General features: G+C 46.1%; 1 protein-coding gene across 1 annotated transcript in view; it reads left to right on the plus strand.

Annotated features, from left to right (window-relative positions):
• OGFOD3 (2-oxoglutarate and iron dependent oxygenase domain containing 3) overlaps positions 1-15,504 on the plus strand; it is a 67,207-nt gene that overhangs the window by 12,137 nt on the left and 39,566 nt on the right. The window contains exons 3-6 of the mRNA XM_018566985.1: positions 3,017-3,092; positions 7,558-7,600; positions 11,422-11,486; positions 14,400-14,456. Coding sequence (XP_018422487.1) covers positions 3,017-3,092; positions 7,558-7,600; positions 11,422-11,486; positions 14,400-14,456 — 241 coding nt within the window. The remainder of the gene's footprint in view (positions 1-3,016; positions 3,093-7,557; positions 7,601-11,421; positions 11,487-14,399; positions 14,457-15,504) is intronic.

Raw genomic sequence — 15,504 nt, forward strand, 5'->3', positions numbered from 1 at the left:
ATATATATATATAAGGGATGCACAGAGATCACACATATATATATAGATATAGTGCAATATATATATATATATATAAAACCCATTTATATTGCACTATATCTATATATATATTTATATACAGTGTGTATGTATGTACACACACGCACACTATTGAAAGAGTTATGTGTTATGTGTTTGAAAAGTGCCCAAACAATCTTCAGAGAAATGGAAAAATATTGAAATTTCCATCAGCGAGAGTCCAACCAGCTTGTAATTGGCAGGAGAACCGTTCCGGGAACGCAGGCACATAGATCCTGCCATCGGCGCCCATAGAGATGCTATAAAGCAGGGGCTAGAAAATGATGACTAATTATTGTTGGCGTAACGTGTGGGGTACACCGAGCGATGTTTCGATTTAACAGTTTGGTTGATAATTTAGACCGATTTAAAATGAAAACAAAAGCAACAAATGTAGCGAATTGAAAGGAACAGATCTCCAAATATGATTTAAAGCCAGCTGTACCCGCCCCCTCCCCCGTCTGTTCCACCAGTCAGCGCTGGCGGATCCGAGCGGGGAGGGGGGAATCCAGCCCCTCCCCTGTCACGGCAGAGAGCCGTGACAGGATCGAGAGGTGAGCGAACGCCGGTATGTGTTCCCTCACCTCCCGATCTACTGAGCCGACCTGTGACAGTCTCATTGTCACAGGTCGGCTAGAACTATGAGGTGAGTGAAAAGCACTCATCTCATAGTTCTCCTTTAAGACCTGTGTGGACCAGCTTTTGGCTTGTGTTGATGGCATCAGAATGACATCAGCCTGAGACGCTTCTGAGATCATTCAGAATTTATTGATTGGTTGCTTTGACTTGCAGTTGACCTCCTTCTGACTTGCAGTTGGCCTCCTTCTGACTTGCAGTTGACCTCCTTCTGTCTTGCAGTTGACCTCCTTCGAGCAGGTTTTGCATTCCCATAGATTTGTATAGAAATGCAAGGATGACGAGGTTCTGGCTCAGACTGCCGGCTCTTGGAAGGTCAGAGCAGCAATCCTCTTTCATCTTCTGTTCATTTCACTGAGCCTATGATGGGAAAGGGCAAGTGCCCTCCGGTCCTTGTGTTCCAGAGCCTTCCGGGAGGGAAGCCCCGGCCCCCCGCTGGGTCAATTATAATGCCTGCGAGGGGGGCCGGGAACATGACACAGGGAAAAGTGAGAATAATTTTCTGCATTATCTGCTGCTGCCGCCCGCGGGGACCTCTGCGATGTCGGAACATTGTTGGCAGGAGCCCGAAACATCTCGCGTTGGCTGGAAATTAATTACAGCTGTTTTGATTTAATGGGAATTTGCAGTTTCTAGGTGGCTATTAACCTCTCGCCTTCCGCACGTTTGCAGAGACTGGCACCCACGCCAACGCTGGCAGATGCCCAACAGAGGCACAGTTAAAGGCGAACCCTAGGAGAATTATTAGTCCAGTTATGTATTTTCTAATGTATTGTTTTGGCAGTGCAGTTATCTGCAATCTGTATAACCTTCCCCAAATCCTGCACGTCAGAAATCAGGCTTACAGTGGTGTTAGGGTTACATGAAGGTTAGTGTTAGATTAAGAGGGATGGTTGGTTTTGGGGTTACAGGGAGTGTTGGGGTTAATGGGAGGGTTAGTGTTAGGGTTAAAGGGAGGATTAGTGTTAGGGATGCTGGGAGGGTTAGTGTTAGGTTTACAGGGAGGGATAGTGTTAGGAATACAGGAAGGGTTAGTATTGGGGTTACAGGGAGGGTTAGTATTGGGGTTACAGGGAGGGATAGTATTGGGGATACAGGGAGGGTTAGTGTTGGGGTTACAGGGAGGGTTAGTGTTGGGGTTACAGGGAGGGTTAGTATTGGGGTTACAGGGAGGGATAGTGTTAGGAATACAAGGAGGGTTAGTTAGGGTTACAGGGAGGGTTAGTGTTAGGAATGCAGGGAGGGTTAGTTAGGGTTACAGGGAGGGTTAGTTAGGGTTACAGGGAGGGTTAGTGTTAGGAATGCAGGGAGGGTTAGTTAGGGTTACAGGGAAGGATTAGTGTTAGAGTTACAGGTAGAGTTAGTGGTAGGGATACAGGAAGAGTTAGTGTTAGGGATACAGGGGGGTTAGTGTAAGGATTACGGGGAGGGTTATTGTAAGGAGTATAGGAGGGGGTTAATTTAAGGGTTACAGGGAGGGTCAGTGTAAAGCACTAAAACACATGTAGTTTTTTTTCCTCTTTCAGCCCACACTAAAAAGTGTGTATGGAGCAATCTCTCATGCCAACGATTGTATTCTGACAGCTGTCAGGAAACCCAAAAACTGACAGCAGCTGATTGGCTGCAGTCAATGTTCAGCCGACAATTTTCCACCAGTCTTCCTTTGACTTGAATCAGGCCGGGCAGGGCCACCCAGGTTTGCTGGCAGGGCCACCCGCGGTTAGAATTTGAGTATATAGCCCGAGGGGATTAGTTCTAAGGTCACCGTGAGGGTCAATGTTAGGGCTGCTAGGTTAATGCCAGGACTAGAGGGAGGGTCATTGATTGAGTGTTTTTATCATATGATGCAGACAAATCCATGAAAGGTGATCAGTGGCCCTTTAAATCATTATGAAGGTTTCCAAGTCTTTGCTATGAAAACACAAATAAGTTTAATTGTTTTCTTAATTTAAAACTTTCCAGATTTGGATGATTATTTTAGCCCCCCCCATCTTAAACACACCCACGCTTGCTGTCTAAATCTGTATTCTTTGAACGGCCGCCAGGAAAGTAAAAATCGTCGGAAGTACACAAAGAGATAAGTGGGGTCCTCTGCGCCAGTCCCCTCCTCGGCCCCAGAGGGCTCCGTAATTACAGATAAAGCAGGTCAGCCCTCTCCAGGTTTCATTTAATGAAATGAAAGGTTATTTTTAAATAATCCCATCCAAGGAGAGTCGGCGCGCCCTCGCCGCGGCCCTCGCTGTACTTGATTAAATAATTGCTTATCTGAAAGGCTTCGAAATAGAATTAAGTTTTTTTTTTTTTGTTCCTTTCGTTTTTGCAGGGTGCACCCCTCTGAAGTGCGGCAGAGCCGTGACAGACAATGTTATATCCCAGCGGGAAGCCAAGAGATTGCTTAGGTAAGATTTCCTTGTAAAGTGATGAAATGGCTCTTGTCACAAGTCGTCGCCGCCGCCGCTGCCTTTTCTGTTTTCCAACTTCGCTGTTGGGGTAATGAGGCTCCCTTTGTTGAAGGGGACCTGTCACAATCACACGGTGTATCTGAACAATCATCTAGATTTCTTTACGAAATTCCTATTAAAAAACTTGCATCAGACATTCAGGAATGAGAGGTTCGGTCCTCCTATACCAGTGATTGCTAACGTTTTTTGAACACGAGTGGCCAAACTGCGACGCAAAATCAATGTATTTATCTTAAAGTGTCAACACTGAAAATAAGTTTTTGGTATTGCGTTGCAGTTTGGGTGCTGGGGTGTAAAAAAACGTTTAGCATCACTGGCAGAATAGGGAAACACACATATTCAAAGATTTATACACTCAATAAAACACACACATAATGAAACACACACACACTCATTAAAAAAACAAAACACACACACACATCGCACACTTAATGAAACACACACACACACTCATTAAAAAAAAACCCACTCACATCACACACACACACATCGAACACGTATCAAACACGCACTCATTAAAAAAAAAAAACACACACACACATCACACATGCAATGAAACACACACACACACTCATTAAAAAAAAACCACACACATCACACACACACATCGCACACGTAATGAAACACACACTCATTAAAAAAAAAAACACACACACATCACACATGCAATGAAACACACAGTAATGAGCGATAAAGGTGTTTAAAGTGCTGCGTATGACAGTTTTTTTTTTTTAACCGAAAAGATGTAATGTTTTGAGGTTTAACCCTTTCACTGCCAAGACCTTTTCTGCATTTTTTGACACACAACATGTCCAGGTTAAAAATTGTGTGCGTTCGTGAAACGGCGACAAAATACGGTACCACTCGATGGACTTTTTTTTCAACCTGACTAATTATGCAACTGTGTAACCCCAAATTGTCCATAGGCGATGTGTTAAAAAGCCTCTACAGGTCATCAGTTTAGAGCTATCCATGCATTTTGGCCCCAGAATTATTGCTCTCACTCTGGTGCATGTGGCGATACCCAACGTGTGTAGCACGTTCGTAGTTTTCGTACGTAGGCGCATTCAAGGCGTGTTTACGTTACCACACTCGTGCTCCTTGAGGGGGGGGGGGGTCTTTACATTTTTTTTTTTCTCTTTTTTAAATCATTTATTACATAAGCATATTAGTGGTGACAGATACTCTTTAAAATAGAACTATGGGGTCAGTGTTTTTCCCCATAGTTCCCTTTAGGGTCACGGACATATACTAGCATCCTCCCGTGATCCAAAGCTCAGTATATAGCGGGCTACAGCTCGCGATATATACCGAGACCGCTGCAGCCGGGACGGATTCCGACAATGCTGTCGAGATCCACCCAGCTGCCTGAATGACAGCTGGCGCTGCCTATCTAGAGGCAGAGCCAGCTGTGCCCTCCCCCTACCCTGTGCGTTCCTCCAGTCAGCGCTAGGGGATTGGAGCGGGGAGGTGGGGAATCCCTGCGTAGGATAGGGGGAGTGAGCAAGCGACGCTATGCGTTCGCTCACTTCCCGATCTATTGAGCCGACATGCGACAGTTTCATTGTCACACGTCGGCTCGTACTATGAGGATGAGTGATTTTCACTCACCTCATAGTTCTCTTTTAAGGTGATAGTGCAGGCCTAATAGACCCCTAGTGTTCCTGTTCGACTCCAAAGAAGCTATTGGAGCGCAGAATGTTCTCCAATAGCTCTTTGCCCAGCTTCTGCAACTGAGCAATGACAGCTGAGGGACCGGAAGTGATGCAATCGGCATCGCTTCCGGTCCCAATCAACGGGGAGGAGATTGAAGCGATCGCGCACTACACCGGACCCTAGAAGGAATCTGTGCGGCAGCTCAGCCGCCAGAATCGCTTCCAGTTTAAAGCCGACAGTCGACTTTACACGTGTAAACAGAGTTCCGGCGGCAGTCAGTTTAAAGGGGCCCACTGCCAGCGGCTTAGGACATATGTCGGTGGCAGCGAAAGGGTTAAGGTGCGTTTTCATGTACAGAAGATGCACTTTAGTACGTGTGCGCAAAATGAAAATGTACGTGTGCTCTGGCAGTGAAAGCGTTAACACACCGGGGGAATGACTTCCCAGCGCACGCAGTAAAACGACCACAAACAAGCGTTATACATTATTTATGATTTTCTAGCACCTTCTGCAGAGCCGTGCAATGTGTGCGTCACTGCTGGAGTTTACCATAGAGGTGAATGTAAGAAGCGGGGGACTCTCTATCATATAGAGTATATTAAAAGCCATACAGAGAGTTATAGAGACCCTGTCGCAACTTTTACAAATTGCAGGTAAAAAAACGCTTGCAAGGATTTGTTGTTCACTTGTTGCCTTTGAACTTGCTAAGAAAATTGACTACTCCAGGAAGAGTCAGTTCCCCAGCCTGTCCCCCTCCCTCCTTGTATATCATAGCCCTCTCCTCTTCTGGGAGTATCTAATTACTGTCTGTGTTGGTCCAGCTCCTCTACCCATACCCTGACCTCCGTGATGCCATTGAAATGAATGGCACCACCACGACGCAGGGAGGCTTTGTTTATGCGATCCAATACATTCATCCGACGGGACTATGCGATGAATGCTCTGGATGGTGTGAATAGCCCACTGACGCACCAATTACGACTCATTGCACTTTTTTTTTTGTTAGAACTTTATTGAAATGTCATGAGTGACATTTGATCAGGTTCTATCGGCACATCGCGATGCACTGCGGTTGTACTTGCACGGAGTGCTTTTTGTTGAGCGCACGCCACCGCAACACAGAGTTGATTTAAAACACAGTAAATTGCTTCGTCTGTGTGTTGGGATTGTGCCGTAAAAAGCAACCAGAGCAGCCCCAACGCATCTGCGGTGCCGGCCCTAACAATTACGTTGGGACCCTGTGGGATGCATGACTTCCCCATAATCCTCTCTGGTTGGATGCACGGAGCCGTGCCTCCGTGGAGTGATTCTGTGCGCTCACTGGGCCCAATAAATCCATTCCGGATACATTAATAGAAGGATGGAGCGGAGTGCGGCTTGTGCAATAAATAACAATTCAAAGCGAATACAGTTGAAGGATTCGCATGGCATGTAAACCTCGCCATCCGTGACCGCGCTCTCTGTTTAATCCGCTCTGAAAGCGTGACACGTCAGGGAGGCTTCTTGTCTAAACTGTAAGATACCTAAACTAACATATTTGTATAAAAGATCGGGGAGCCGCAGAGCTCAGGCAGGGGGCAGTGTGGTACCAGCAGTAATGTCTGCAAAGGGAATCGCTGAACATTTCGAAGCACAGCAAGCTTTTTCCTTGAAGAAGTCAGCTCTGAGCTGAACTCCAGCCAGATATAAAAGACATTCAATGTATCTCTGTATCCATTTAGGCCTCATTCACACGAGAAAAAGCCGGCACGTACAGCTCCGTGCTCCATGCATGGCTGTATCGGGCAGCTCCCGGGAAGGACAGGTGCTGCGTGTGATTAGTTCGCAGCCCCTGTCCTTCTCTATGGGAGTACGTGGCCGTACGCCGCCCTACGCTCACCCCAAGTGCAGGTCCGTACAGGTGCGGGTGTCCCGGCTCAGACACAGACAGGGTCCATCCTGTCAGCGTACGAATACGGACACCCGCACCCATACAGACGTGCAGGGCGGGTGAGCATGGGGCAGCGTACGGCCACGCAGTCCCATAGAGAAGGACAGGGGCTGCGTACTAATCACACACAGCTCCTGTCCTTCCCGGGAGCTGCCCGATACCGCCGTGCACGCAGCACAGAGCTCTACGTGCCGGCGCAGCATGGTATTCCGGTACTGCGTGTTGCAATCCAACACCCGGCAGGAGGTGCGTTGGGGTGCCATTGAAATGACTGTCAATGCGACGCACCTTGCACGCAGTACCACATGCTAGGGGGCTGTGTGTACGCAATTGGCACAACGCTTAGGTGTGAATGGGCCCTAAATAGAAGCTGCAGATTTAAAAAGACATTTCCATGTTAAAGCTTATATAAGATTGAGTTGACATGAACTTTAATGGTCATGTGAGATACTTTCCTTATTGAATTAGTACAAAATGACTCTCTGACTCTCACAGTGGATCTTTTCAGCCACTTTAGATTTTGTGTGTATTTTAGAAAGTTGTTGTGAGAGCTGCAGGAGCCAAACTAACTCCATCCAGCCCAAAACCTGACAATTCTCCATTCTGCTCCACACAGACTCTCGCCACCCAGCCCGGGTGTCTTGTAGCTCCTGCTAAACCTCAGAGCTCTTATTGATCCTGGACTCGACTTATATACACAAACCGACTGGCACGCTGGCTGCTGAATCCCCACTCTATACGTTTCTGCCACAGCCACTGTCTGTTTCTCATTTCACCTCCTGAGATCTGATTACCGTCCCTCTGCTATTCCTACAGGATCGCTGAAGCCGGCTTCGCTCTCGGAGGCTCTGACGGAGGGGTGAGTGTTGAGTATCAGAAGAATCCGATGATTATTTTGTGTTCCCCGAGCCCCTCTAGTCAAGAAGCCGTTAATCCGTCCTCAGGTTTTTTTTATCCTTTTCAGATGTGTGTGGCAAAGAGAGAGAGAGAGAGAGAGAGAGGTCCCAGAATTCATTTTCGCCAATCTTGTCCTCTGCCTCTCGTTAGCGGTATCGCAGATTGATGGCGCGTTCAAGTCAGTACTTTGAGGTTTCTCCTCGCTGTGCTTATTAAGGAAGTGGCTTTAAAGCCTAACCCCCAGCCAAAGTGTGTATGTATGTATGTATGTATGTATGTATGTATATACATATATACAGGGCTCAAAATTTCAAGTCCTGAGCTACTAGCCAGGCCTTAAGAGTTACTCGCCACCAGTTGCCCCACCTGACCCCTACCGTGCCCCGCCCTTAACTCCGCCAGGTCAGTGGTGTGACACAGAGAACAGAGATCAGTAACAATGATTGTGAATACCGATACTGGAAGTCCCATTCAGGAAGCCAGGCGCTGTGTAATGACGCGGCGCCCGGCTTTCTGATTGAAAGCCGGCTCCATGCTGATCGGTCAGGAAGCCAGGCAGCCTCTGAAGCCGGCGTTCTTTCGCTGGAATACCGGCTTCACAATCAGGAAGCCGAGCAATGGGTCATGATCCACCTCCCATCTTCCTGATAATTAGGGCACAATGCATCGGTACTCAGTATGGGGCGAGTACCAAAAAATCGGTATCGGTGCATCCCTACCACATATCTTTACCCTTCATTTGATCATCCGGTACAATATGATCCTATAATTGGTCTCAGTGGAGGTCAGCGCCCCCGATTCTCTCTAATATCCTTCCTTTGCTGCCACGTGGAAAGCTGTGACGTCTCTTTAGGACTCCGTAGCTGTCATCATTCCCATTACCTGAGTGTCCCACGCGGTACCCTTCCATGTGCATTATCCAGGCAGCTGTCACCCAGACATTTGCGCAGCTCCCCCCCCCCCTCACTTGAACAGCGCGCAGGCAGCCGACAGTCGAACAAGCAGGGCTGACATTGAAATGACATTAATTCGCTGGTGGAAAAACATTTTCTTGCCGGGAGAGCTGAGAGCTGAGGAATTTGCCTATTACAGAGGATAATGGTTCTCGGCCTCTTGTGCCCGGGAATAAAGGAGCGATTGAGGCGCAGGAGACGTTTTATTGGACGTCACAGTGGCTGGTTATGGGATATAAGAGGGGAGAGCTGAGGATGAAGTGCGCAATTCCACCGACGTCAAACTGAACTGACAGAGTTTCATGCTGAGCTCTTTCTGGGCTATTAGACGTAAAGTAATAGTTTAAATTGAATATGAAAAGCCCGATAACTAGCCTATGACTCTTCTTTGTACCATAAACGGCATCGCCGATCACAGGGGGCTCATAACACCCGCAGCTGGATCTTTCAGTTATTTTACAAGTTTTCATGAACACATTCCCGACCTGTAACAATATACAATCCTATTATTTATGGTACAAGCTCCTAGGACGAGATGATGTCATCAGTCCGCTGCAGGCAGGAGGAAGCATTTCCCCAGTTCCCCCTCCCCAGTGATCAGTCTGCTGCAGGCAGGAGGAAGCATTTCCTCAGCTGCCCCTCCCTCAGTGATCAGTCTGCTTTAGAGAAGAGGAAGCATCTCCTCGGTCTCCCCTCCCCCCAGTGATCAGTCTGCTGCAGGCAGGAGGAAGCATTTCCTAGGTCTCCCCTCCCCCAATGATCAGTCTGCTGCAGCCAGGAGGAAACATTGCCTCACTCTTCCCCCAGTGATGAGTCTGCTGCAGGCAGGAAGAAGCATTTCCTCAGTCTTCCATCCCTCAGTGATCAGACTTTATTATTTCAACTTTGTAGCAAGTCGCAAGGCGATAGGCTGCGGCAGGGAGCTGATCTGTATAAAACATTTGTGAACACAGCCAGGAACTGCACAGGCCCTGGGATTTACGCAATTGTATCATCTCTAAGCCGGCAAACCAGGAAGTAGATGGTGACCACGGATGATGCCTGAAGAAAGATGGTGTCGTCCTTTTCTAGTTCCACGTGTCCATGGGGTGATGTGACCTATAATGTCACTTTCAGTGTATGGTTGAAGAGCGGTTCCTTCTATCATAGACTTCTGAGACATGTGACTGTTTCCCTTTAAAAACCAATTTGCACGGGAACAATGTTATCATGAACCTCAATTCTGGTATCTTTATTATCACCCAATTAAAACCATGGTCAGTTCTGTGCTCTCTAACCCTCTCCCACCCCCTTCCTCCAGCTGAGATTTAGGAGAACCGTCGGCTCCCTACCGTACTGAAAAGGATTAGAGCAGGATGCGAAATCTCGTACTTTAATTTTCCAGCTCCGTCCCTCTGATTAGTAAATGGAAATGTTGCCGTGCCGAGCCCAAGCAAAATCCAGACCTTTTTCCATTTGGGATATTACCATCGAGCACGCCGCTTCTCCCTGCCAGTCCTCCTCCGCCGGCGTTTTCCACCCGTGCAAACATTGCCACGGCGGGGCCGCGATTTGCTGTTTTGTTTCAATTAAGGACCTGGACTGCAAAACAATATTTTAGTTTAATTGGAGATGACTACGCCAGGGGTCAGCGAAATATCTCCGATGGCTTTCCCTATCGGAGAAGGATTGCGGGGGCGCGTTCAGCGAGCTGCTGTTTTGTTTTCGGGAAGAGCTTGTCATGGAAATGGCAGATTTGGGGGTTTAAATGAAACCGGTTATGAGGGCCGACGCCAATGTCACGGAAAAATAATGAGCTCGGCAGGAAACTGTGAAAACTCCACTTTTGATGGTTACAAGAAATGTCATAATTCAATATTTGTGAAAATTACACCGTGTGGCCAAAATTTTGTAGACACCTGACCATCGCACCTACCTATAAATATGGCCGAAAGCACGTGGCGCCCCCTCCAAATGATTGAGTTCAAGAGTTTCCAGCGAAGAGTCCTAATAATGCTACTGAATAAAAAGACGTTTAGGACAATTGTGAGCTTCCATCCATGTGGTATCAGTTTGGTGAAGGCCATTTTCCGTTCCACCATGACTGTGCCCGCGTGTACAATGCCAGCTCCATGAAGACACAGCTTGGTGTGGTACAGGTACAAGTTTAATAACATACATGCAATTTGTTAAATGCACATATAATCTTATGGGAAGAGTGTTGTTTGAATTAAAGGAGAACTATGGGGACAGGGCTTTTCCCCATAGTTCTCCTAAGGGTAACGGAAGGACACAAACTAGCGTCCTCCCGTCACCCAAAGCTCAGTATATAGGGAGCTACAGCTCGCGGTATACTGAGACCGTCACAGCCGGGACGGATCCCGACATTACTGTCTGGATCCACCCAGCTGTGTGAGTGACAGCTGGCTCTGCCTATCTAGAGGCAGAGCCAGCTGTACCCGCCCCTCCCCCGTCCGTTCCGCCAGTCAGCGCTAGAGGATCGGGAAGGGGGGAATCCATGCAGGGACCCGTGAGTGACAGTCACTGCTCTCTGCAGGGACGGGATCGAGATGGTATGTGTTCGCTCACTTCCCGATCTATTGAGCCGACCTGTGACAGTCTCATTGTCACAGGTCGGCTAGAACTATGAGGTGAGTGATTTTCACTCACCTCATAGTTCCCCTTTAATGTTCTGCCGACAGAATTTAGGTAAGGTCGGTAAGGTGGTGTTCATACCTGCCAGAAGTTTAAGTCAGGCATTGCCATTACCCAGAATCCTCTCTGGCTTCCAGGCATCATGGAGCATTGTTGTTACGAATTCTTCTACCATTTCCTTTCTGTCGTTTTCCAGGCATCAATCCTGGACCTGCACTCCGGAGCTCTGTCAATGGGGAGGAATTTTGTCAATATGTATCGGTGAGGAAAACTTGTTGTTTTCTAATCTTTCACAATTCTATCCTGCTGCCCAGACCCAGCCTTGTGTCACCCTACTGTGTACTCGTACCCCCCATTTACTTTACAATTCTGTTTCTTTCCTATTACTTTTCCCTTCATTTGTTTCCTTTCAGATTTCCACTTTTTATCTTTCATTTTCTGTCTCTCTCCTTTTACTTTCTTCTTTCACTTAGTACTTTTGTCTCTCATCATTTACTTTCCCCTTTTCAATCTCTCCTTTGCCTTTTGACTTTTCCCTCCTTTGTAGTTTTTTTTAATCTTTTCACTTTAATCCCTTTCGCTTTTCTCTCCTTTCACTTTTTTCCTCTTTCGCTTTTTTTCTCATTTTGCTTTTTTCACCTTTTGCTTTTCACCTTTCACTTCTCTCATTTCACTTCTCTACTTTCGCTTTCCACCTTTCACTTCTCTCCTTTCGCTTTTCACTTTTCTCCTTTCACTTTTCTCCTTTCGCTTTTCACCTTTCACTTCTCTCCTTTCGCTTTTCACTTTTCGCTTTTCTCCTTTCGCTTTTCTCCTTTCGCTTTTCTCCTTTCGCTTCTCTCCTTTCGCTTCTCTCCTTTCGCTTCTCTCCTTTCGCTTCTCTCCTTTCGCTTCTCTCCTTTCGCTTCTCTGCTTTCGCTTTTCTGCTTTGTTTTTTTTCTCCCTTTCGCTTTTTTCTCCTTTTTCGTTTTTCTCTTTTACATTTCTCTTTTTTTCCCTCTTTTCACTTTTCTTCGATTTCACTTTTTTCCTTTTTTTTTTTTTTTTTACTCTTCACTTTTCTCTTTTCAGTTTTCTTTCTTTTTACTTTTCTCTGCTTTCACTTTTTCTCCTTTTACTTCTCCTTTCATTTTGTTCTCTTTCATTTTTCTCCTTTCTTCTTTTTTTTTTTCTCTCGCTGTTTTCCTCTTTCTCGTTCTCCTTTTTGCTTTTTTTTTCATTTCCCTTTTCTCTTTTTGCTTTTCTCTTCTTTTGACCTTTTTTACTTTCACTTTTCACTTCTTTTTTTTAACTTTTTTTCCTTTTTTTGGTCCTTTCACTTTCCCATTTAGTTTTCTCTTTTTTTTTCTCTCTTTTCACTTTTCCCTTACTGGTTTGAATCACTCTCTCCTGCTCTAACATGTACGTGTGTACAACAACCTTTCATTAGAAATATCTGTTGGCAGCCAGATTCTACATGCACAATGAGCTGCTATCTGGACTCTTTTGTTACACCCCCCCCCTCCATTTCTAGTCCTGTTTACTACAGATCATTAAGCGCAGCTCCACTAACACCAGACCTCTGCTCCTCGGCACACTTCCTCTGCCACTGTTTCAGAGCAATAACTTTGTGTTACACTGTGTTAGTAATGCAGCCGATTGATTTATTACCAATTATGCCTTTTATAATACTTTGTATGAATGAATTTTGCTTGGGCAGAGAAGATAAATTGCTCTACGAGTCCAGAAACCGGTTCGGAAAGCCCACAAGATCAGTCATTTTCTCATTAGGGATTCCAGATAACAAAACATCTGCCCAGTGTGTCCTTCTCACTGTCAGAGGTAAATCCTGGCCGGGTATCGGAATAGTAATGTCCGAGCTTCATTGTTTAGCTATTTTATTCTTAAAAGTGTGTCAAAACCCAGGAACAAAAATATGATATATTCCAGCTTAGCAGTCCTTAGGTGCGGTGGCTGCGTTAGTTTTAGTTTTCTTTTTTGAGGCTTTTTCCTTTATTTTTCACCTGGTGATCCTTCCGGTAACACAATCACCTACAGTAACAATGTTCTGTCACTGTACTGTATCTATGGAGGAGCAGTGTTGTCACCCTAGAACAGGAAGTGTGTTAAGGCTACAGAACACCACCTTCTCTTCTCGTCTATAGAATGTGGGCTGCCTGTGGTTTCAGTGCAGCAGAGGCAGAGAGCACAGGAAATTAAGAGCTCACTGGATTTCTGGCAGGATCAACTGTTTTTTTTGGCCTTTCCTTTGCACTATTAAAACTGATATAAGTGCATATAATGTGTCTCCATTCTATGACTGTCTTCTGAACCATATCCACAGTCTCCAACAACTCCTACAGAATGTCTGCAGTCTCTGACCATCTCCTGTAGCTTGTTTGCAGTCCCTGGGCATTTCCTGTTGCATGCCCATAGTCTATGACCATCCCTTGTAGCATGCCTGTAGTCTATGACCATCCCATGTAGCATGCCTGTAGTCTATGACCATCCCTTGTAGCATGCCCGTTGTCTATGACCATCCCTTGTAGCATGCCCGTAGTCTATGACCATCCCTTGTAGCGTAGTCTATGACCATCCCTTGTAGCATGCCTGTAGTCTACGACCATCCCCTCTAGCATGCCCATAGTCTATGACCGTCCCTTGTAGCATGCCCGTAGTCTATGACCATCCCTTGTAGCATGCCTGTAGTCTACGACCATCCCCTCTAGCATGCCCATAGTCTATGACCATCCCTTGTAGCATGCCCCTAGTCTATGACCATCCCTTGTAGCATGCCCATAGTCTATGACCATCCCTTGTAGCATGCCTGTAGGCTACGACCATCCCCTCTAGCATGCCCATAGTCTATGACCATCCCTTCTAGCATGCCCATAGTCTATGACCATCCCTTCTAGCATGCCCATAGTCTATGACTATCCCTTCTAGCATGCCCATAGTCTATGACCATCCCTTCTAGCATGCCCATAGTCTATGACCATCCCTTCTAGCATGCCCATAATTTTAGATAGAGTAGATTTTTAGGGGCCAAATTTTTCAGGTTGCAATAATCTTTTTTAGGTTGTGGAAACATTTATTTAATCATTTAATTTGTAGGTTTTGGTTTCCTTACTTTTATTATCTCATTATCTATGTATATCTGAATAAAAATAACATATCAATTTTTTTTTTTTACAGTTACTATGGAGAAAAAATAAAGGAGATAATAACTGAAGAGGATTTCCAGCTATATCGGTAACATGTTTATTTCTATCTTTTTATTTATGCGTGACTTCCATGCTTTACATCAGGGGGCGCCCACAATTTTTCGTCTGGAGATCTACTTTTCAAATGACGAACTCAATGAGATCTACCAACGAAAAAAACACCTGCATTCAGGGTGGGAGGGGGCATGGCGGTGCATTTAAGTCAATGGCACCGCAGCCACACCATTCACCCACAGTGCGATCGCCTGCACCACATTAGTGCCTGTGTTCCGGTCCAGTGCGATCTGCAAAAATGCTGCAAGCACTATTTTTGCAGATCGTAAGGGCCAGACTGTGCAGGCATCTAGAGCTCTATACCTGTGGATCGCAGAACCTGGAAGTGCCAAACAGCTGGCCTGATGCTGATTGGCTAGGACGCCGGCTTCCCAACCAATCGGCATAAAGCCGGCTTTCCGAAGCCGGGCAGCGTGTAATAACACGCTGCACAGCTTTCTGAATGCCCAGGAAGCTGGCTCCGTGCTACCAGAAGTACAGGTATCGGTACTTGGTAATGGCGAGTACCGAAATATAAATATCGATACTCGTACTCCATACCGAAAAACCGGTATCGGTGCATTCCCTAGTTTTGTTTTTAGTTTTTGTTTTTTTTACTGACTACTTCACCACCTCCTTTTTTGCTTGCTGTGGTGGTGCAAGGGATGGGATTTACACTCTCTGATCTGAAATGCTGAAAAAGACTGGTGAGCTATTGAGGACAGAAATGAATGGTAAAGTGATCTTCTGCTACCTGTTCTTGATTTAGACATACAGTTGTACCTCAGTTCACGAACTTAATTCGTTCCGCCATTCTGGTCGCGAACCAAATCAAACTGTGATCAGACCGCAATCTCTACTAGAGGGAGCCATGACCATGTGTCAGAGCGGGGAAAATGGCTGTGATCGTGTTGGTCACCCGATGCGGAGTTCGCGAACGTAAGCAAAATTATGCCAAACTTCCTGATCGCGAACCGAATTGTTCACGAACAGTAGCGTTCGTGAACCGAGATACCACTGTACATTACATTAATATTAAGGAG

This window comes from Nanorana parkeri, unplaced genomic scaffold, assembly GCF_000935625.1.
Source record: "Nanorana parkeri isolate BGI_ZX_2015 unplaced genomic scaffold, ASM93562v1 scaffold994, whole genome shotgun sequence".
Lineage (NCBI taxonomy): Eukaryota > Metazoa > Chordata > Amphibia > Anura > Dicroglossidae > Nanorana > Nanorana parkeri.